This window comes from Schistocerca nitens, chromosome 3, assembly GCF_023898315.1.
Source record: "Schistocerca nitens isolate TAMUIC-IGC-003100 chromosome 3, iqSchNite1.1, whole genome shotgun sequence".
Lineage (NCBI taxonomy): Eukaryota > Metazoa > Arthropoda > Insecta > Orthoptera > Acrididae > Schistocerca > Schistocerca nitens.
In genome coordinates this window covers 633,179,174-633,202,486 of record NC_064616.1, presented here as the reverse complement: position 1 = coordinate 633,202,486, position 23,313 = coordinate 633,179,174, and the positions used below count along the sequence as shown (strand labels likewise).

At 41.6% G+C, this 23,313-nt stretch overlaps 1 protein-coding gene across 1 annotated transcript in view; it reads left to right on the top strand.

Moving 5' to 3' along the window:
• Nucleotides 1-23,313, top strand: part of LOC126248580 (neogenin) — a 250,431-nt gene that overhangs the window by 99,547 nt on the left and 127,571 nt on the right. Inside the window, exons 10-12 of the mRNA XM_049949687.1 lie at nucleotides 2,094-2,376; nucleotides 9,952-10,161; nucleotides 20,676-20,967. Of these exons, the coding sequence (XP_049805644.1) occupies nucleotides 2,094-2,376; nucleotides 9,952-10,161; nucleotides 20,676-20,967 (785 nt within the window). The remainder of the gene's footprint in view (nucleotides 1-2,093; nucleotides 2,377-9,951; nucleotides 10,162-20,675; nucleotides 20,968-23,313) is intronic.

Here is a 23,313-nt window from a genome sequence, read left to right as displayed (position 1 = left end):
AAACATTCCTTATTGATTGGCGACTCCATGTTGTCTTGTGCACTACGACCAGATAACAGGTATACTTGAAAAAGAGACAGCATTGGTCGTATATTTTTTACTATTGCAAAATCGATTTTCTGTCACTGAGTGACCATCTTCAGTGCTATATTGTATAACTTAAATTGGGATGCACTGTTGTCACTAAGCTTACCGCCTGCGGTGATTGCCGTAAGCTTAGTGACAACAGTGCATCCCAATTTAAGTTATACAATATAGCACTGAAGATGGTCGCTCAGTGACAGAAAATCGATTTTGCAATAGTAAAAAATATACGACCAATGCTGTCTCTTTTTTCAAGTAAACATTCCTTATCTATCTGGAAACAAGCTACTTCGTGTATGTTGAAACCAGTGTCTGAACCTAAAGAAAGCCACAGAAAGGCATCTTTGTTAGGAGACACTAATAGATCATGCCATTTTGTCTACAAAAATCTTCGAGATATTGGGCTGTAAACTGATGGTCATTAACAAAAACAGTAGTGAGGTGTAAGTCTTTATTACAAAAATCTCCATTGTGGCAGCTGTTTTGTGGTCTCAGCCATAGTGGACAACAAGGTCTCCACATAACAAAATTAATTTGATGCATCGATCACAATGAGTCCCAGTAAATGCTGACAAAATTGAAATTTAGATGTTGTCAGGGTTCTATTCGAACTGGCCATTGTCATCATAAAGAGATATGGCATGTCAATGTGGAATATAACATGCCACATGCTGGAGTATACAGTCCGAAACTTTGCCAATAAGGGATGCAGTTAATGGAAATTACTGACTGATTATAAAAATTCCTTATATATCTGGAAACAAGCCACTTCGTGCGTGTTGAAACCAGTGTCTGAACCTAAAGAAAGCCACATAAAGGCATCTTTATTAGCACATTGGCTTATGAAGCATTTGTTAATGGTATCTGCTAAGAAAATGAGCCACTTGAAGTGAATCTTCTTTCCTGGTAACTGGATTTTGTGGCCAAACAAAGCTATTAATGGCTCCTGATCTAACACCAGTTACAGGTTTTTTTGCATAAATGTTTCCATTTCTTATTTTTGATTCCACAAATAATTTTGTTGCATTATCGTTAGTGTCTCTAATGCAAAACATCATTGATCTTGCATGACAGAATGCTCCTATGCTGAGCTAGATGCATCTGTTCTTAAAATAACTTGTTATCCCAGAGTTTTATTTGGCTAATCTGCCTTATATTAAGATTGATGTGAGGGCTTATGATTCTTTCATATAGAGTAAATGACTATTTATCATCAATGGCGATAGTATCTCTTGCTATCAATATTGTTTTGCTTGCAATTATATCGACATTGATTGAACATTACACTACTAGTACTAAAAAAGCTCAGTTGCTGAATTTATTGTGCCTATTTTTGTTTTCTATCATACTCTGCATAGATAGAACACAGTATATGATCAGTTACAATGGCGGCAGCACAGAGACTGATGCAACAAACAGGTCAATCATTGGCGGAGTTTGCAAACTGAATGGCTAGCCAAAAAGTCCAGAGTGCTACAAAATCATAGTAAGCGTGCACGAACAGTCCAGGGAGCAATCTGAATTGAAAACATCGAACGGACAAAATCAGTTACTCTACTGTTAATGTTTCATATTCAAGGCTTCATAGAATAGCAAGATGGGCTAATAGAAATAGAATAAATACATACCTGGGCAATCCTGCATACTCAGCTAGTATTAAGATAAAATTGACCATTGGAGCAAAACAAGATTTGAAGTATTATGGCAGATTAAACACATGTTGTAATAAAATTCCATTTTATGATACTGTGTTTTTGAATTAGTATTTCTATTTATCGTAGGCTGTTGAGCATTCCTGTTTAAATGCAACGTTGCAGCACATAACACGGAAAAAATCATTTTTATATGTTCAGCCGGATTTGTGACACAGCACCATTATTAGAGAGCCTTTTACCATTATTCATATTTCAAATTGTGAACATAAGTACAGTTAGAAGTTTTAGATTTCTTCAGTGAACATATTAATATTTATCTGTCGCATTTTTATACAACAAACAGTTTAATTTCAGGGAACGCATAATGAATACAACACGATCACGACTTGAGGAAGTCAACATACCTGGACTGATGCCAGATAAATTATACCATTTCCGTGTTGTGGCATATAATGAGCATGGACCTGGTGCAAGTTCAGATATTTTAAGAGTGAAAACTCAAGCTGAAGTGCATGTACCAGGACCTCCCAGGGGCCTAACAGTGATTGCAACGAGTCCTACAAGTCTTCTTGTTCAATGGCAACCACCAGATCTGACAAATGGACTTGTACAGCACTACAAGATGTTTTACATGCAGGTGCAGTAATATGGAATTCTGAAATAAGCAGTATTGACTGATATTCATTTCAACTTTATATCCTGTACATGCTAGTTGTTCAAAAGAAATAAGTTTGTTCATTTGGACAGATGCTACCATTCCATGCGCAGTATTTCTGCACTTTTATTATGTGACTGTGACGTGCTACATATATATAGTGAACTGTTCTTGCCAACCGTGTTCGTAAAATTACATGCTTCATTATTTACCTTTGATTATTTGTTAGTGTTGTCATTATTTGCTTCATAATTGTTTATAAACAAACTTCTTGCCCATATTCATATCTGAGAGAGATGCAATCCCCACTACAAAAATAATGGTTAAAATGCAAAGCTGATACTACCTCAGCACCAAATAAGTGTTTTACTAAAGAATTATTTGTTGTGGTATATAAGTATGCAATTAAGAATGCAACTGTTTTATGACCCTGAGCTGTGCCCTGATACTGTGATAGGTTTGATGAAAGTTGATCAACTCAGTGACAGTGGGTAAGCAGTTTACTAGAAATATGTTATGTTCTGCCAGAAGTGTCATGTAAGATGTCTGACAAAATACACAAGACCAATGCTGCAAATCTATGTATTTACCATCAGAGGCAGACTAAACCTGTCGGAGGTCCAGGGCAACAAAACTAAATGAGACCCTTGATCTGCTTAGAACTTGATCTGTCTGTAGTGTAAATTTTGTAAAAAATGATTATATAGATGTAATGGTTGAGGAAAAAAGAAACTATTTATTATCTTTGTACTCTACATTCTAGTAATTGTAATATACATATTTAAAGTTATTGGTGAGAAACCTTGAATACAAATCAGCATTTAGCATAACCACCATCAGGTAGAAAGCAAAGAAATAATAAAGAATAGAATAAGCAAAGTACCTTTGATCTTATTTGTCTGGAAGCAAGGCTTGTACAATTATAATATGAGTTACTTTCCTGATCTTGGCACAAGATAGTAATTATTATTGATATTATTATAGTAGATGTTTTGGTGCCTTTATTTTTACTGAAATTCACAATAATGCCTGAAATTTATTTAATTTGAAACTTTTTTTTCAGTTGATAAAATGGACAGATTGTGTAGTCATTCCAGATTCATTGTAGAGCAAAGATAATTTTTTATTAGTTTCAGTTAAGAGAAACTTTCGCAAAATGTGACTGAGACACAAATTTTCAGGAATTTTGGATTTGTAAGTGGTGTACAGAGTAATGATTCACTGAAGTCCCATTTAATTATAAACTAAAGGATATCCTGGGCTGTCCACCTAGCAGCATCGTCTACACTAATATTCATTGCATGTAGATACCTATGATGCCTTTTTATTTCTTGCAGCACCTGCTCCTTCTCAAACTCATCATAAATTTCCACCAGATTCTCCAGTGCTACAACTAGAGTGTTTCATGTAGAATAATTTTGTTTAGCAAACAACTGATTATCATTCTACAGTTTTTAAGTTCCATGGAATGTTTTACAAAAGTTCTAACAATTCTGAACACTGACATTGACAAATGCTCTGGCCTCATAATGGGTAGATAGGTACCTACGTTTATATTTTGCATATATATGGGGCCTCCTACACCTAACTGCCTATTATTTATTGAACATATTTTGGCCTTGTTGTGACTTTTAATGCCTTGCTTTTTGCAAATACGCTTCTCAGATTTGCCACCGTGTCGTATTGTGTAACTCGCACAATATTTCATCGATGCAACTGCTCAATATCATCAGGTGGTGGTAGCTGCTGCTGTCACTGCTGCAAGGTGCAGTTGATGATAATCACACATCGTCGTCGAAATTTATCATGCTGGGAGCACGCAACACGCATGCGCGGTAAGACGCTCATAGTTGGAGGAATGGGGCACTCCAAGTGCCGCCTGCTGGGAGGCACAGAAAGGCCATCCGAGCATGTGTGCTGTGGGCAATGACTGCGTTGCCAGACGCTTCTAAGGTTAAAGGCTGAATTAAATCTCAGTAGTGCGTTGTGTCGCGTGATGAATCAGAAGTTCTTGTTTTCCGTGTTTTCATTTAACGGCAGCCAGGCGGCACTTAGTTGAAAACCTGCATCCCTGGTGATAAGATTGTCTGCCTAATGGATATGTATGGCCTCCTTAACAACACAGTCCCAGACAGATGTCACCAGGGGTAAAATTTCAGTCTTTTCGTAAAACATACAGTGTCCCATGTCCAGACAATGCTCTGTTACTGCAAATGTATCAGGTTGCCCCAGGCATATATGATAATGATATTCAACGCAACATTCTTGCATGGTTTGGCATGTCTGCCCAATATAAGATTTTCCACATTGGCACGGGATTTCATACATGCATCATTTCCTAAGGTCAAGTTTGTCTTTGACTGAGCACAATAAATTTCTCAACTTTGCTGGTGTCCGAAAAACCCACGTAATGTCATGCCTTTTGAGGATTCTTTCTGTTCTTGAAGACATGTTGCCAAAATCGGGCAAGAACACGTTTGCAGTGGGTGCCTCCGCATCTCCATTTACATCTCTGCTTCGAATTTGCTTAGAACGGAATGCATGGCATATTTGCCTATCAGAATAGCCATTCTGTTGGTATGAGGGTGAGTCAAATGAAAACCTTAAATTTGTAATAACAAATAGAAATTTGCGCTGTTATCCTGTAAGTTGGTAAGCGTGCTATAAATAGTGTGCAGAATGGCCTGTAGCGACAGCATAGTGCAGATGCACACGTACTGTCACAGTATCAGTATAAAGATGGCCACCCCACTTGCGACTTGCACCAGGGAAGAACAGCGTTCTGTTATTCGGTTTTTGCGTAGTGAAGGTGTGAAACCTATTGAAATTCATCAACGAATGAAGGCTCATTACAGTATGTTTGTCACAGCAGCAAGTCTACCAATGTAGTAGGAAGTTCGCAAATGGTGTGACTTCAGTGGAAGGTGCTTCTCGTCCATTGCAGCAGTTGAAGCCATAGTGAAGGAAAACAGCCAAGTGAAACTGAATGACATTGCAGCATGTTTACAGATCAGTCATGGGTCAGCACACCACATTGTGCATGATGTGCTCCAGTTTCACAAAGTGTCTGCAAGATGGGTGCCAGCAGCTGACTCCTGAAGTGAGAGAACGTGTTGATGCTTGTGAAGAACTTCTTTGGCACTTTGAACGAGAAGGTGATGGCTTCCTTGCAAGAATCATTACTGGGGGCAGAACCTGGGTTCACTTCCACCAACTGGAAACGAAGAGAGCGAGCAAGGAATGACGCCATTCCTCATCACCAAAACCAAAGAAGTTTCGAACAGAACCATCAGCAGAGAAGGTTATGCTGACTCTCTTTTGGGACGAAAAAGGCATCATTTTGGAGCATTATATGCCTAGAGGGACCACTGCCATACACAGATCTAAAAAATCATCTGTGGTTGCCTGCAATGAAATCAAAACGACATGGATTGCTGTCGGCAGGTGTCCTTTTGCAACATGACAATGCAAGGCCCCACACTGCCTGTACAACAGTTGCAACAATCACAGACCTGCATTTTGAGTATCTTCCTCATCCACCAAACTCAACAGACCTTGCCCCCAAGTGATTTCCATATGTTTGGACCACTCAAAGACGCAATGGGAGGAAAGAAGTTCCGTTCTGATGAAGAGGTACGCCACGCGGTGCATGAGTGGTTGCGCGGACTACCAAAAGAATTTTTTTCTAAAAGAATGTATGCACTTTGTAAGCACTGGAGGACTTGCATTGAGTGTGGGGGAGATTGTGTTGAAAAGTGATACAGCTTTGTACCACTTCTGCACAATACATAATATTTTAAAAAATATTTAAGGTTTTCATTTGACTCACCCTCGTATACCGTTCTTAGGTGTTGTAGTTCACCAGGTAGACTCTCAGCATCTGAGATCACATGTGCTCTATGCAGCAGAGAGCGTAAGACACTACCATGTTGCACAGGGTGATGACAACTTCTGGCCTGCAAATATAGCTCTGTATGAGTTGATTTGCGATAAATGTTAGGTCTCATTGTACCATCTGATTTTCTTATGACTATGACATCCAGGAATGGTAAAATTACATCCTTTTCCACTTCCATTGTGAATTGTATATTTGCATGGAGTGAGTTCAGTTGCCAGAGAAACACAGGTAATGTCTCTATTCTGTGGGGCCACACCACAAAAAACTACCTCTGGAGGACTTGTTAGAGCTTATCAGCAGCCAGTTTGAGAACGACATTGTGGCATTATATAAACATGTGCTTACCTCAAATTATTTTGAACAAGTGGATGGTGTTGCCATGGGAAGTCCTCCATCTCCCATGGTGGCCACCTTTTTTGAGGAAGACTTTGAGGAAAAATCACTGCAGTCGGCAAGTCTCATACCTTCCTGCTTCTGGTGGTATGTAGACGATACTTTTGTGGTGTGGCCCCATGGGATAGAGACATTACATGTGTTTCTCCGGCATCTGAACTCGCTCCATCCCAGTATACAATTCACAATGGAAGTGGAAAAGGATGGCGTTTTACCATTCCTGGACATCGTAGTCAGAAGAAAAGCTGACGGTACACTGGGACGTAGCATCTATCGCAAAGCAACTCATACGGAGCTATATTTGCAGGCTGCAAGTTGTCATCACCCTGTGTAACGGTGTAGTGTATTATGCTCTTTGGTGTATAGAGCACATGCAGTCTCATATGCCGGGAGTCTACCTGGTAAGCTACAACACCCAAGAATGATATTCCAACAGAATGACTATTCCGATAGGCAGATACGCGATGCATTCCGTATTAAGCAAATTCGAAGCAGGGATGTAAATGGAGATGTGGAGGTACCCACTGCAACAGAGTTCCTGCCCTATTTTGGCGGCATGTCTTCAAGAATAAAAAAGAATTCTCAAAAGGCACGGCATTAAGTGTGTTTTTCGGCCACCAGCAAAATTGAGGAATTTATTGTGCTCAGTCAAAGACGACCTAGGCCTTAGGAAAAGTGGCATGTATAAAATCCCATGCCAGTGTGGAAAATCTTATATTGGGCAGACATGCCAAACCGTGCAAGAGCATTGCATCAAACACCATCATCATACATGCCTGGGGCAACCTGATAAATCTGCAGTAGCAGAGCATTGTCCAGGCACAAAACACTGTATGTTTTACGAAAAGACTGAAATTTTATACCCAGCGTCATCTTTCTGGGACTGTGTCGTTAAGGAGGCCATACATATCTGTACAGAGGACAATCTTATCAACAGGGAATCAGGTTTTCAACTAAGCACTTCCTGGAATCCAGCATTGGCTGCCATTAAAGGAAAGCAGGGAAAACAAGAACTTCCGATTCATCATGCAACGCAATGAACTACTGAGATTTAATTCAGCCTTTAACCACAGAAGCGTCTGGCAGCACAGTCATTGCCCATAGCACATGCACTCGGATGGCCTTCCTGCGGCTCCCAGCAGGGGGCACTAGGAGCACTGCTTTCTTCCCGACTACGAGCATCTTCCTGCGCATGCTTATTGCGTGCTCCTGGAATGATAGATTAGGACTCGCGATTATTGTCAGCTGCACTTTGCGGCAGTGACAGCATCAGCTACCACCACCCGATGATGTTGAGCAATTGCAGTGATAAAATACTGCACGAATTATACAATACAATCAGCAAACCCGAGAAGTGTATTTGCATGTTTTGGCCTTGTTTGGGATTTGATTAAAAATGTTCTGGTCCTGGAGGGGGCTTCTGATATCAAGACCCTCGAAATTTGGAGGCCCCACAGTACTAGAGGCCTTCAGTGGGCTGCCACCTCTGCCCTGCCTCCCCCTCCCCCTCCCCCTGCCCAACTCCTCCTCACTCCACCCTACCCCACCCTGTACACCCCTCCCCCTAGTTTGCCACTGCTTATCAGATATGTTTGGTAGGGGTGTTTGCCTTCAAAGTAGGATGGATTTAAGTCAACACTGATCTGAATTTCTTCTTCTACTGCACAATACCTCTTTCTTTGTTGTATTTTACCTGATGGTGGAGTACTTTAAATTACTCAAGCATTTCCAATGAGTTGTGTGATTTTCAATAAACTTGTCGCAGCTTAAGTACATAAGTCATTTTTTCATTTCCTTCATCATGTTCCTTAGAGCCTATCAAGAAGAACTTTAAGGTATGTGAAACTGGTCAAGATAATAATTGTTATTAAAAAAAAAAAAAATCCTGCAGGCCATTAAAATCGCAACACCATGAAGCAGCCATATAACAGCCATCAAAGTGGCATGAAATATGATGTGTGCTTCAATATGCAACTGACACGCGTTTTAGCATAACCCCAGAAACTAGGCGGGGAGTAATGCCATCTACATTCTGTATGTAAGGAGAGATTGTGCAGTTGGTTTCTCATTCAGAAATCACAGATGAACATTGTTTGTTTCTGAGATTATGCGTCAGGAAGTGGGCTTGTTTGTATTAGGAAATATATACACACGGACAGTGTGACAGTGAGTCATGGATAGTCGACACAGTGGCCATTTTTGTGATTTCCCTTGACACAACAGCCAAGAGAGATGCTCCAACAATGAGCAGGAGTGGCACTTCTTCATGTTTTCACATTAGATCCAGTGTTATGTACAGCATCACGGTCGATATATATCTTTGTTTGGAGGCTCTTAAGGAGAACAAATGTTGCCCTATTGCATTTGTTATTATCATGCAGGTTCAACACCTGGTGTGATGGTATGTGTTGGTGTTGGGTGCATTACACAGTCACATAGCTCTGTTGTTCACATGGCTGATTGTTTGTACAACAGCTGCTGCATTTCTGGCGTGTTTAGGCTGGAGGTTGTGCCTTATCTTTGAGATATCCATGACAGTATCTTTCAGCAAGACAATGTAAAGGTGCGTGTTGCGCAAGTTGTGCTGACATAAATTGATACAGAGAGAGTATGACTGTTGCCCTGGCCAGCACACTCTCCCAATCTCTCACCCACTGACACTAAATAATTCATCTGAATTGGTCTAATACAGCTATATTTTTGTTGCTGTTGGAAACCAATTACTGCATGGTACTCCAGTTTATCAGTGGGCTGCCCCCCCCCCCCCCCCACCCCACCCCCAACGTGCTGAAGCACTTCAGCATGGAGATTTCAGTATTTACTAGGATTTCAAACAAACTAACTAACTTTATTTTTTGTGGTGATAGTTAAAAGTCAGACTATCCCTCCTGCACATGGTAAGTGCAAGGTAATGCCCATGACAAAGAAAGAGTATCAAATTGCAGAATTAGTGGAAAACTCGTAGAGTACATAACATCATTTAAATATTTTAGGGTTAATACTAAGAAGAGAGACAAAATTGGTGAACACATGAAATAAGTAGTATGTAAAGCAAATGGAAGACCTAAATTTGTTAGAAGAGTTCTGGGTATGGGCAGTGCATTTGTAAAGTCCACCAAGGACTCTCCAGTGATTTGCAGAGTGTATCTGTAGATTTAGACCACAAGAGCTAAAAAAATATCTCACTTTTACTATAGGATAATGTATGAATATGTTTATAAGATGATGTATAAAATTTATTGTGACATAATCAGTTCTGCTTTCAGGAAGGTTCGGTAGAAGAGCACCACATTGTTACACCAGACTTGCAGTATGAGCTGACAGATCTCAATAAGTTTACCGAGTACAGTGTTTGGGTTGTTGCCGTTAATCAGAATGGCCCAGGGTCAAGTACAGAAGAGAAAACAGCAAGGACATTGTCTGATGTGCCAACAGAGCCACCCCAAAACGTCACACTGGAAGCAAGCAGTTCTACCGTATGTCTCTCTCTCTCTCTCTCTCTCTCTCTCTCTCTCTCTCTCTCTCTCTCACCCACTTTTTGATTTCAAATTTAATTGTTATTTCTGTGAAGAGCAGCTATGTTGTGTGCATTTGCAAGTGAACTGTAAAAGTGTTATAGCTTCACTACTTGTGGTAGCTTTTTCTTGTGTTTTCTGCTCAGTGTTACTAACCAATGCAGTACAACTGGTACAACAACAACAACAACAACAACAACAACAACTACTACTACTACTACTGCTACTACTACTAACAACAATAATAATGCTGTCACTGCCACCACCACAGTGTATGGCTGTTTGTACGGACTCTCATTGGTCTACTCATGAATGATATGGATTGATTTTGTCCAAAATTGTAGTTAGTGACAGTTTTCCACTGTGAAGTTGTAAAATTCTTGTTGTATTTATTTTATGAAAATGAAATCTGGTGTCCAAACACAGTCTGTGCTCTTTCTCAAAATGTACTTCATGACATTGTATGATGTATTTCAAACAGTGGAAAAACCAGGATGGAACATAACATTATTATGAAAAGGAAAGTTGCTACTCACCATATAGCAGAGATGCTGAGTAACAGATAGGCCCAAGAAAACGACTGTCACAAATAAATCTTTTGGCCAGTGAGGCCTTCATCAAAAACAGATGACTGCTGCCACCTGCCAAGAAATCCCTTTCATGCAGCTTAGCCACCTATGATCATCGCATCTGCAGTGATAAGCAGTCCCTCTCGAAATATACCGAGGGTCTCATTAAAGCATTCACAGACTAATTATTCTCCAAACCTTTTACAAAGCAAATCTCCCATGCCTTATCTTTCCAGTCTCCAACCACCTCCCAAAGTGCCACTGTCCAGCCACAGAGGAGTATTCTCCTTGTAACTCAGTACCACCCAGAACAGGAGCAACTGAATTACATCCTCCGCCTGGGCTTCGACTACCTCTAGTCCTGCCCTGAAATGAGAAATGTCCTGCCCACTATCCTTCCCACCCCTCCTACAGTGCTTTTCCACCCTCCACCGAACCTATACAATATACTCGTCCATCCTTACACAACCCCTGCTCCCAATCCCTTACATCATGGCTAATATGCCTAGATGCCAGACCTGTCCCATACATCCTCCTGTCACCACCTACTCCAGTCCGGTCACCAATACCACCTATCTCATCAAAGGCAGGGCTACCTGTGAAACCAGTCATGTGATATACAAGCTAAGCTGCAGTCTATGTGGGCATGACAACCAACAGGCTGTCTGTCCACATGAATGGCCACAGACAAACTGTGGCCAAGTAATAAGTGGACCACCCTGTTGCCGAGCATGCTGCCAAACATGACAGCCTACATTTCAATGACTGCTTCACAGCCTGTGCCATATGGATCCTTCCCACCACCATCAGCTTTTCTGAACTGCGCAGGTGCGAACTTTCCCTACAATATATTCTATGTTCCCATAATCCTCCTGGCCACAACTTTTAGTCATTGTCCTCACCCATCCAGTCCCTTCCCTGTTTCCATTCCAGCACTACACAGCCCTCATTCCACCATCCCACCGAGTCGTTTTAGTTCTCTCCTTTTCTGCAAACCCCACCCCCTCTACCTCTTGCTAGCTCTCTGTGTAACCTGCAGCACTTCACTGTCCACCACTCCCACCATTCTGTCCCTCCCCCTTCCTGCCCCACCCTCCTCGTTATCCTCACCCAGTCACCACTCCCATCATGCACTGGTGCTGTTGCTTGCTGTGTGGCCTCAGTTGCCTGAGACTGCAGTTTTGTGTGTGTGTGTGTGTGTGTGTGTGTGTGTGTGTGTGTGTGTGTGTGTGGTCTATTTTTGATGAAGGCCTTACTGGCCGAAAGCTTTATTTGTCACAGTCTTCTTCTTGTGCCTATCTTCTGCTATATGGCGAGTAGCAACTTTCCTTTTCATAATATTGTGTGATATGTTTGTTGTACTATGACGGTTTTGATTACACTAAAATGATAAGATTTTTCTCAGCTAACAGTGTCAGTATCCATAGGCATAAGTGGGTTATGCTTCCCCTCTCCTCACCCTCCCCTCCCTACCTTCTCTCCCCTCCCTCCCATTATCCTCCTCACTCTTCCCATCCCGCACTCCATGTCACCCTCCCTACCCCTATCCTCTCCACTCCCCCACTCCAATGCACTCTCCCTACCCACTCTCCAACGCACTCTCCCTACTCCCTCTCCTACCCCAATTCCACCTCACCCACCCTAGCTCTTCCTCCTCTTCCCTACACCTTCCCCCTTTCCCTACACCTCCTCCTCCCTACCCCTACACCTCCTCCTCCCTACCCCTTTCTCCCCTCTCCCTCCACTACTTCCTACCTACCCCTTACCCCTCTTCCTCCACCTCCTCCTCCTCCCTACACCCTTCCCCCTCTTCCTCTCCCTCCACCTCCTCCTACCTAACCCTTCCCCCTCTTCCTCTCCCACCACCTCCTCCTCCTACCTACCCCTTCCCCCTCTCCCTCCACTTCCCTACTCCTTCTCCCTCTTCCTCTACCTCCTCCTCCCTACCCCTTCCCCCTCTCCCTCTACCTCCTCCTCCCTACCCCTTCCCCCTCTCCCTCCATCTCCTCCCTACCCCTTCCCCCTCTCCCTCCATCTTCTCCCTTCCCCCTCTACCTCCGTCTCCTCCCTACCCCTTCCCCCTCTCCCTCCATCTTCTCCCTTCCCCCTCTCCCTCCGTCTCCTCCCTACCCCTTCCCCCTCTCCCTCCATCTTCTCCCTTCCCCCTCTCCCTCCATCTCCTCCCTACCCCTTCCTCCTCTTCCTCTCCCTCCACCTCCTCCTCCCTACCCCTTCCACATCTTCCTCTACCTCCTCCTCCCTACCCCTTCCCCCTCTTCCTCTCCCTCCACTTCCTCCTCCCTACCCCTTCCCCCTCTTCCTCTCCCTGCACTTCTTCCTCCCTACCCCTTCCCCCTCTTCCTCTCTCTCCACTTCCTCCTCCCTACCCCTACCCCGTCTTCCTCTCCCTCCACCTCCTCCTCCCTACCCCTCACCCCTTTTCCTCCACCTCCTCCTCCCTACCCTTTCCTCTCACCATCCTCCTCCCTACCCCTACCCCTGCCCCTCACCATCCTCCTCCCAATCCCTACCCTTTCCCCTTACCCTCTGCCTCCCTCTCCCCCCTCTCCCCTGCCTGCCTCTCCCCCCTCTCCCCCTGCCTGCCTCTCCCCCCGCCTGCCTCTCCCCCCTCTCCCTCAATCCTCTCCCCCTGCCTCCCTCTTCCCCCCTCTCCCTCAATCCTCTCCCCCTGCCTCCCTCTTCCCCCTCTCCCTCAATCCTCTCCCCCTGCCTCCCTCTTCCCCCCTCTCCCTCAATCCTCTCCCCCTGCCTCCCTCTTCCCCCCTCTCCCTCAATCCTCTCCCCCTGCCTCCCTCTTCCCCCCTCTCCCTCAATCCTCTCCCCCTGCCTCCCTCTTCCCCCCTCTCCCTCAATCCTCTCCCCCTCCCTCTTCCGTACTGCTTCTCCACTGCTCTCCTCCCCCTTCCCCACCCCTTCCCTTTCCCTCCCTTGTCCCTCCCCCTCCCCTCCCCTGTCCCTCCCCTCCCTCATCCCTCCCCTCCATCCTCTTCCCTCATCCCTCTCCCTTCCCTCCCTTCCCCTCCCCTTCCTCACTCTTCCCTCTCCCCTCTCATCCTCCTCCATCTTCCCTTGCCCCTCCCACCCTCCTCCATCTTCCCTCCCCCTCCCACCCTCCTCCATCTTCCCTCCCCCTCGCTCTCTGCTCCCCCTCTGCTTTCTCACTGACATTGTCATGATATTTCATGGGTAGTGTCAGGTTAACACGTATGAAATGATAGATTGGATAATAAAACTATAAAAAACAGGACCTCAACACGAAAGTTCTTCTGTTAACCAGAATATATATGTCTGTTAATGCTGGGGCATATCGTCCAGTGATGTATTAGTGTGTTAAGGGGGGTAGGACGTCAAACGAGCCGACTTGGAGCAGGAGAGGCATCACAGGACATTTTAATTTCCAGTGTCTATACTTTTACAAATAAATTCATAAAACTTTGTCAGCATCACCAGGAAGGATTCAGGATTCACACTCATTGCAATGCAAGTTTGAAAACATAACAAAATAAAAAAAAATTACGTGTGTAATTTCATCATTTTTTCACTTACTAATGGCTGCATTTGTTGTTATATGTACACTTTCTTCATAAGTTAGACAGATTCTTCGATGAATTTTGCACATCATACATACCATACTCACAGGTGGATGAAACTCTAGAATTTATTTAATTTATGAACAAACGTATGAACTGTTATATTTTAAATTTCATGTTTAGGAAAAACACAAATTTTATAGTTAATTACCTCAATTTTACCACAGTTTTTAATAGATTTCTAAAATTCTAGAGTTTCATACACATTTAAGTATGTTTTGTATGCTGTGCACAATTCATCGAAGAATCTCTCTTACTTATGAAGAAAAGTGTACCTATAGCAACAAATACTGCCATTAGTAAGTGAAAAAAACGATGAAATTTCACATGTAAAAAAAATTATTTCATTATGTTTTCGAACTTCCACTGCTATGAGTGTGAATTCTGAATCCTTCCTGGTCATGCTGACAAAGTTTTATGAATTTTTTTGTAAAAGTATAGACAGTGGAAATTGAAATGTCCTGTGGTGCCTTTACTGCTCCAAGTCGGTCCATTTGACGTCCTACCCCTTTAATGGTGTTTTTATCGTTGAAGGTGAACATTTTGGATTGAAGAAACGCCTGAAGCTTGATTCTCTATGATCCACTGTGTGTGTTCATATGGTTCACTTTTAAAGTCTACAAAACAAGTTCAGATGTTTTTACCTATATTTTTATCATTCATAAACCATATTTGCGTAAGTATAAGACTACCCTAAACATAACATGACGCCCTTTTTGTAAGAGGCCTCTTGAGAAAATTTTTATTTTTAACATAGTCTTACTAATCAAAATTAGTAACTGTTTTATGGATCTAAAGTATGTCACTGAAAAGTTGGCATTATACTTAGTCTAAACTTCTGCCATTTATTGATTGTTTGGATTTTGATAATAAAAGGAGACATAAAGAAAAAGAAGGTTTACCTCAATTTTTATTTTCACTCCCTGTGTTGCTCACTAGCTCTGTGTTATTGGCAGTTTCAATCGTCGTCTTCATCACTGGTATCACTCATTATCTTCATTTGAAAACCTACTGACATTTCTTCCTGCCTAACACTCCTCCCATAGTCAGGGTTACCGCAAGTTCTGAAAATCAGGGAATATCAGGAAATTGTTTGTTTGCTGAGATGTTATGCCTCACCGCTGGCTGGGCGCAGCTGAGTATGTGTGCTGCTTACCTACTCTCTCATTCTTACTGCTTCTCTCCTTCCCATCCCTCCCCTCACCTTGCAGTCAGTGCAGCCACCATTACTTGCTGCTAGCCTAGCAACTGCCGATGAGGGGCAGGGAGGCATGAGGAGTGGTTTGTTTGGTTCTGATTCTCAGAGATTGTTGACACAGCGGCTGGAGACAACAGTCATGTGTGCATGAGTCTGAGTGCTTGCATGAATGTGTATGCGCTCTAGTGTTCTGACAAAGGCTATGGCCAAAAATTTAGTTGTGAGAATGTGATTGTCTTTTTTATGTGCCTGCCTGTGGCTCAGCAAACCTATCCTCATTAGTATCGATTCTCAGAGTATTTGCGCAAGTTACCTGTTGAGTGGGTGATCATTGTGGTCTCATTTTATGAACATGGTGCCTGTGACACGTGAATAGCTGGCTACACTAGTGGACTTTCATGATGGACCAAAACCACAGGCCATTTCTGTGGGTATCTGTAATGGATTGGGCCTGCCAATCTGAAGCCCATAGTTTCCCACTAATGTGAGATCGCTGCCTGTCGGATTTAGTCTCACCGATCTGCCCGCAGGCTTTGTCTGTCTGTGTGTGGCATAATGTGGTGTATTTTCATGGTTTATCCATGGACCCAAGACTGTGGTGCTCCTCAGCAGGCCAGAGGCCATGGGCAATGGATTTCAGAAATTACAACTGTCTCACCACAAGTAAATTGTACAGTGTGATGTTTTATAAACATTTTATTTGTTCTAGTACGTTTTGGCACTTTGAAAGGAGTTGATATATTAGAAAGTATGGATGATAAGAGGAAGAAAATTGTGGCTGTCGTTGGTAGTTTGTATGCCATGTATTCATTGAAAGAAAAATCACACAATACTGATAGAATAATACACATAACACAGTGGGTAATAACCGACAATAACGGACATAGTAGAACCAACATTTTATTGGCGGTCACCTATAGTGTTGATTTACAAAACTCTTCCCCACCTTATACATTGCTTTCAAGAGGCCTACTTTTTTCTGAGTTTTTTTTTCTGAAAGCTGTGAATGTATTTTAAATCTGCCTTGCGGCTCCAACAAAATGTGTATTTTTGTCACCAAATGTGTTTTCCCTATTGAAATAAAATAACATCAGTGGTTGTAATGAAACATATATACCATTTGGTTTGCTTTCTCCATGTAAAAACACTTCATTACAAAAGATGTTGATGTTAGTACTTACGATTTTTGCTCATACTTTTAGAAATACAAAAGTCCTTACATTTTTTTGTGAACTTACCCTTGAATCTCAAAATTTGTCAGGAAAAATTGCTAAAACTTATCTGGAAATCAGGGAATTTCACTTGGGGAAACTTGTGGCAACCCTGATAGTAAGTCATCTTCTGAGTGATCCTTAGCATTGGACATGCAGCACTTTTTGAATCCTTTCATAACAGATTCACTTGAGGTCCTACCCCAAGTGGTAAGGTTCCATAGGCCCAGCATGGATATTCATGGTTTCTGTAACTTCCCCCTGGAGGGAGGGCATAATCTCCTTGTAGGAGCCACTCACTGTAACACTGTTATGACTAAACCTGAAAAGGTAAGGTCTACTCACAGCATCATCCATTACTTGAAGTTGTGAGGTCATGCACCAGTGATTATTACCAGGCATTTGTTGTTCTTTGCTATCATATCCTTAACTTCCTGGGCGAGGTGTCCCTTGAAAAAATCTAGCACCAACATTTTTCTTCTGTTCACCAAAATGCGTGGTATCCTTGCTCAAAATAACCCTCAACTAGGCTAGTATTAGGTCATTTGTCATCCATCTCTGTTGTTGACATCTAAAGTCAAGACAGTTTTTCTTCTGGTATTGGTTTTCTGCAAAGAATCACATATGGGGGGGGGGGGGGCGCTTCAGTCTACTAATGCACCCAGCATTACTCTCATTCTGGCCTTTTCATTGCCATAAGTCCTTATAGGAACACTTTTAATACCCTTCACATCAACAGTAACATTTTACAGCATATCAAAATAAGCAGGTGTCCGATTGGCATTGCCCATACGACCTAGCAAATAATCGTGCTGTTTCCTAAAATTGATTATGTGATACTAATATGTAACGAGTTTTTTGTCATACACCATGGAAAGTCACCGAGCTAACATAGTTCTGTGTCGTAATGTAAGCCACGCTCTCTTAATCATCATCACACACACCAGCAAATACTTGCTTTGAATTCTGAGACACGTGCAGTTGGAAAATTCTTCTTTATCTCCAATGCCTTCATTTGGATAATTTCTTGAGTAATTAAGAAGCCCTAATGGCGTTTCTCTTTCATGTATTGAATCATATGTTTCCTCCAAGTCAGGAAACCTTTGAAACCTCCTGTGCTTTAGTCCTCTTAAAGTTTGGCGTGTTGTACCAGTTTTCTTTAATTTATTCTTTATCTGGTGCCACCTGTGCACATTCACTTTTTTGACACCAAATTTTCTTCTTGCTGCACTGTTGTTTGGGGTTTCTTCTTAAGTGGATCACCATTAACTTAAAATTAGCATTGTATTGTCTTTTGTGAACCAGTTTGCAACTGCGAACTCGTAGATCCAAGTTTCTGAGCTGAGTCACGAAAATAATTTGCATGTATTATAACAATATTATGAGAAGCAAAGTTGCTACTCACCATATAGCATAGATGCTGAGTCGCAGATAGGCACAACAAAAAGTGTTTCACACTTACAGGTTTCGGCCAATGGCCTTTGTCAACAATTCACACACACACACACACACGTGTATATTGTTGACAAATGCCATTGGCCGAAACCTTTAAGTGTGAATATATATATATATATATATATATATATATATATATATATATATATATATATATATATATTTTTTATTTTTTTTTTATTTTTTTTTTTTGTGCCTATCTGCGACACAGCATCTCTGCTATATGGTGAGTAGCAACTTTCCTTCTCATGATATTGTTACATCCCATCCAGGATTTTCCATTGTTTGATTTTAGACTTTGAGATATATATACCTCTGATCAGGGACTATTATTTGTGTTATTACTGTCTTTAGTGGTGATGCTACAATAAATATACATTGTAAGACTATCTTTGGAGTCGTCACTCTTCATCTTGACATTACTGCCATCGTACTGGATTGCGCGTGAGGTTCAGATACACTAAACTGTTTGAACTTTGTTCTTGGTTATGCGACAGATCTGCAATGCTATGCTGGTCTAGAATGTTGTTACTGGTTAAGGATCGCCTTGAGTTATTGCTTCCCTGTTGTTGTTGTATTCTGTGCTGTCTGGCAGTTGGAAACTGTTCTGCATTCTTTTGTATTGTGTGATGCAGTTGACAATGAGGATTATTGGTTTTACGATGTTTTTCACAGTACCGACTTCATGCTTCTCGGGATTTCATCTCTTTTGTGCGTTTCAGACTGTGGTCCTCACAGTTGCTGAGTGCGGACTCAGCTTCAGGCACTTTGAACTTTGCATGTGTTCTATCATCCAGCCTGTGACAATTTTTTGTGCACTTTTTAGAACTGTGAACATTGATTGTGTGCTAGGACCTTGAATTCCTTAGTGCAGTGGCACCTGGACTTTGAACGTTTCTATGAAAAGTGGAACTTGGTCTTCTATGTTTTGTGTGGCAATCAGTACATTTTTGTTTCCCCTCCTTTCCAGTCACCATTTACAAACCACCTGGCAGCTGTTCTGCCGCAGCTGATGGGTCAGCAGATGGAAAGACATAAACTTACTGATGAGCTCCTGACTGAGGTACTGATTCAGAAACAGGCAGACAAACCTTCACCACGGTCTGCTGCTGCACTTCTGCTTCAGCAGCTCGCCCACCCGGCTGTGGCCCTTTACCAAACATGGACACAACGACTTCAGACACTTTGCATTTTCAGTTACACTTTAGAGCTGTGATCTGCCTTCGTTGATTGGCTAGAATAATCTTTTGTAGCCTTTGCCATCAATGAGGACTGTTGCCAACAAGGTCTTGTCCTCTCCTAGTCCGGTGCTTTTATCGCTTTCTTCTCTCCCTTAGTTGTGGAGTCAACCTTTCTTCCCTCTGTTACATTCCACTTGTGGGATCGGCTTGCTGCTCGTTATGCTGCCCCTGTTATCTCTTGCTTTGGCATCCACTTGCTCTTTTGAGACATTGCCTCTCTCCTTTCAGGACTCCCAAGCACCCTTGATGCAATTTCTGCTGCTGGTTGTGATTGGCTCCATCATGGCCAACTCTGCTGCCACTCAGATGCCGTATTAGGCTCCTGCAGTCAGTATTCTTTGTCTCGACATTCAGTGCCATCATATCGTGTCGCACGCAAAATTTAGATACACTTCGCTGTTTGGACTTTGCTGTTAGTTACACTATGGATCTGCAACACTACTCTGGCCCTGGACGTTACTGCTGTCTCGGTATCACCTCCGGCTCTTGCTTCTATGTTGTTGTATTTTGTGCCATCTGATGTTTGGATCCATAAACAAGTAACTGGTCAGCATTCTTTTGTACTGTGTGCTGCAGTAGGTAATGCATCAAATATAGGTAGCATTGTGCAATAGAGTTGTGAAGCTGGGTTAATACAACAGTGTTGCTTTTGCATGTATCTTAGTAAAGGAAGAAATGAAACAAAACTAAGTGTTCTGTGTTAGCAAAGTTGGCAGGAGAAAATAAGAAACTTTCTGGAAGATGAAATATCTTTGCATTAAACTGAGCTTTAACATTTTATATAAGGGTGTAGGTATAAATGCCTTTAAAGTGCTGTATGACTCTTTCAGTGTCTTTGTAGACTGCTAAGTCAAATCAGAAACATAGTTTGATAAGCTGTTAAGTTACCCCTTGTGAAATACAGCAACCTATTGCAGCAGTTAAGATGCTGACATCAGTTGGATGTTAGGTTGTAAACTAATTACCTTGTGTAGCAATAATCATTGCTAAATAGTTTGTGTCTGCATTGAGGGGTGGGGGCGTGTTCCAAACGGATTTCTCTTTCTTTTCTTTTCCTAAATCTGCTGATTTATAGTATTAGAAAGTAGTTGTTTTCTTCTTCTTCTTCTTAGAAAAATCATATAGATACAAGCTGATGGGCTTCCTGCCACATTTGCTAATCAATGTTATGACCTTTCTCTGTTTTGCAGAGTGTTATTGTACGATGGGAACCGCCTCCCAGAGAGAGTCAGAATGGAATAATCACAGGTTACAAGTTGAGATATCGTAAAAAAGACCGCAAACGTGGTGACACTGTCACAACACCTGGTGACAGGCGACTCTATGCACTAATAAATCTTGACAGGCGGTCTGTATATCAGGTGCGACTTTGGGCTCTAAACGTGAATGGTTCAAGTCCACCAACTGAGTGGCACACTACTGAGACATTTGAGAATGATCTGGATGAATCACAAGTACCGGACACACCTGTGGGACTCAAAGGTTCGTATCACCACTAAAAATAGATTCAAAGACCTCTCATCTTATAGTTCTCATTGTTAGTGAGTGCAAACTAGCTGTATATTACATCATTTTATGTATCTGCTGCTATTTATTAATTCCAGAATGGTTATTAGTATCTCCACATTGTATAAGGGCCATTGTTGCAACTAAATAAAACACTGTTTATATGATTGCTAGAAACTTTTCAACTTAAGATGATGGAAGAGTGCACTGCAGCCGTTTGCAATGCTACAGATAGCAAATGCACAGAGTATATCCACATTTTTGAAAATACTGAATGCATGTGCTTGCATTTACAAAGAATACTGTGTGTGAACTTTATAGAACAACTATGCACAGCTCCTTCACGGCACATATGTGAGGAAAGGAAAACACAAAATTGTGAATGGAAGCAAAAATTGTTTAAACCAAGAGTTATTTGTATGTCAGAAAGTGTTTTTAACATAACAATAGTGAAAACAAAAACCACTTTATTTTTGTATTCATTAATAGTGACAGCTCTTAGTCATTGCACAAACTATTGATTTCAAATCCTCATGAATTTCACAAGAATTTTCTTAGGATTCCACCATCTGTAGATAAAAGCACCATCTACAAACACTCGTGGTTAGATGCATAAGATACCTTATCTCAGTAATCTATATTGTAAACAACTGTGGATATGGAACTTTCTCTGGAAACCTATTTGATTTCATGCTCAGTGATAACTTTTTAAGTTCAGAATGACATTCTTCGCTTATTCTACTTTCTCAGTATCTTGTATGCATTACTACTATTAGCCTTTTCTTCCTTATTTTTCTTTGTCTATTCACTGTTATTCTCTCTGCCAATGTTGATGTTCTCAGAAATGAAAACATGGTTTTGTTTTAATAATCTTATTTTGTTCTTGATGCCACTCATAGATTATATTATTATGAAGATTATTTTCCTTCCTTCCTTCCTTTTCCTCTTTCTTTCTCCTATCTCCCCCCTCTCACTTGGTTGGCATAGCCTTATAGCCTTTAAACATTTTTATTCAAAGTACACACTGTGTGGCGCATATGTCTCTTATTAGTCATGTTGCATGCTGAAAATTTGTTAGCTATGCATCTACCTCTTATACAAGGTTTGTCTGGAAAGTAACAGAAAGTATTGCTGAGATAGGTTTAATAACTTAAAATTCATTGAAACGAGTAAACAAAAAAGAAAATTCCATTAGAGCCATGTTCAGACTATAGGGCAGCTGTGGCACTGTATTCACACCGATATGGATCAGGTAGGCCATGACAACAAATGTGGTATGAGCCGGCATGTTGTCGTTGTGCAGTTTTCACAATGCACAAATCTTCTGCATCGCCCAGTCATCTGATACAATCTCACGACCAATTGTTTTTGGCAAGTCCATTAATTCTGACATCAGGTGAACACTCATTTCACAGTGTGAATTCAGTAACTGGTGCACACGAGTCACATGGTCATCTGTTCACGATGTTGACGAGTGTCCTGTGCTGGCCTTGTCAGTGACCTGCTCCTGACCTCCTCTAAACATTTTGTGCCACTTGTTCGACTGCAGTCTGGAAAGGCAGTCATCTTCGAAGGCTTCCTTAAACATTCCAAAAGCTACCTGCACCATCTTCTTGAGCTTCACACAAAACTTAATTGCATAGCGTTGCTCTAAAGTTTTCTCCCATCATATGTTTGACGCGACCACTATGTAGAGGTTCACATAAGAAGCCATCCTAACCTTCCAAGAGCATGGAGTCAGTTAAGTAACCTACTGCTGGGGGCCCTCTCCCCAACAGTTCCAACCACTCTGTGTTGCACAGTCATGTCACCAAAAAAATGCAACATATTACTTTCCGGATTTACCCTGTATCTAACGCATCCAAATCCTTGGGTCTGTGTATGCTTCAAGGAAAAGTATTTAGTAGTTGTGTAAAAAGTGTCTGCTGTGACTGAATGTAATATATCTTTTCCTTAATTACTTTCATAGAAGTCATTACATCAAATAAATGGCTACTGGTATTAAATGTATTTTAGCTATTGAAAGTATTGGTGATAAATTCTGTACAAATTGTTTTTCTTAAGTTTTTATTGTAGTGAATGTTTAGTGCTCTTTATTATTTTAGTGTCTACTTTTTACTCTGATGTCAAAGACATTGTTAAAGTAGGTCCTTATGCTGAATGCTACTTTTTACTTAATTTTTATTTGTTATTACTGCATATGAGCAGCTAGGCCTCTTGTAAATCGCTGCAGGGTTGGAGCCGTTAGTGGTCTTCACAGTGTTTATTAAGATAATGACCTTTGGTTTTCATATATTATGTTTACCATACAGTAATTACTTC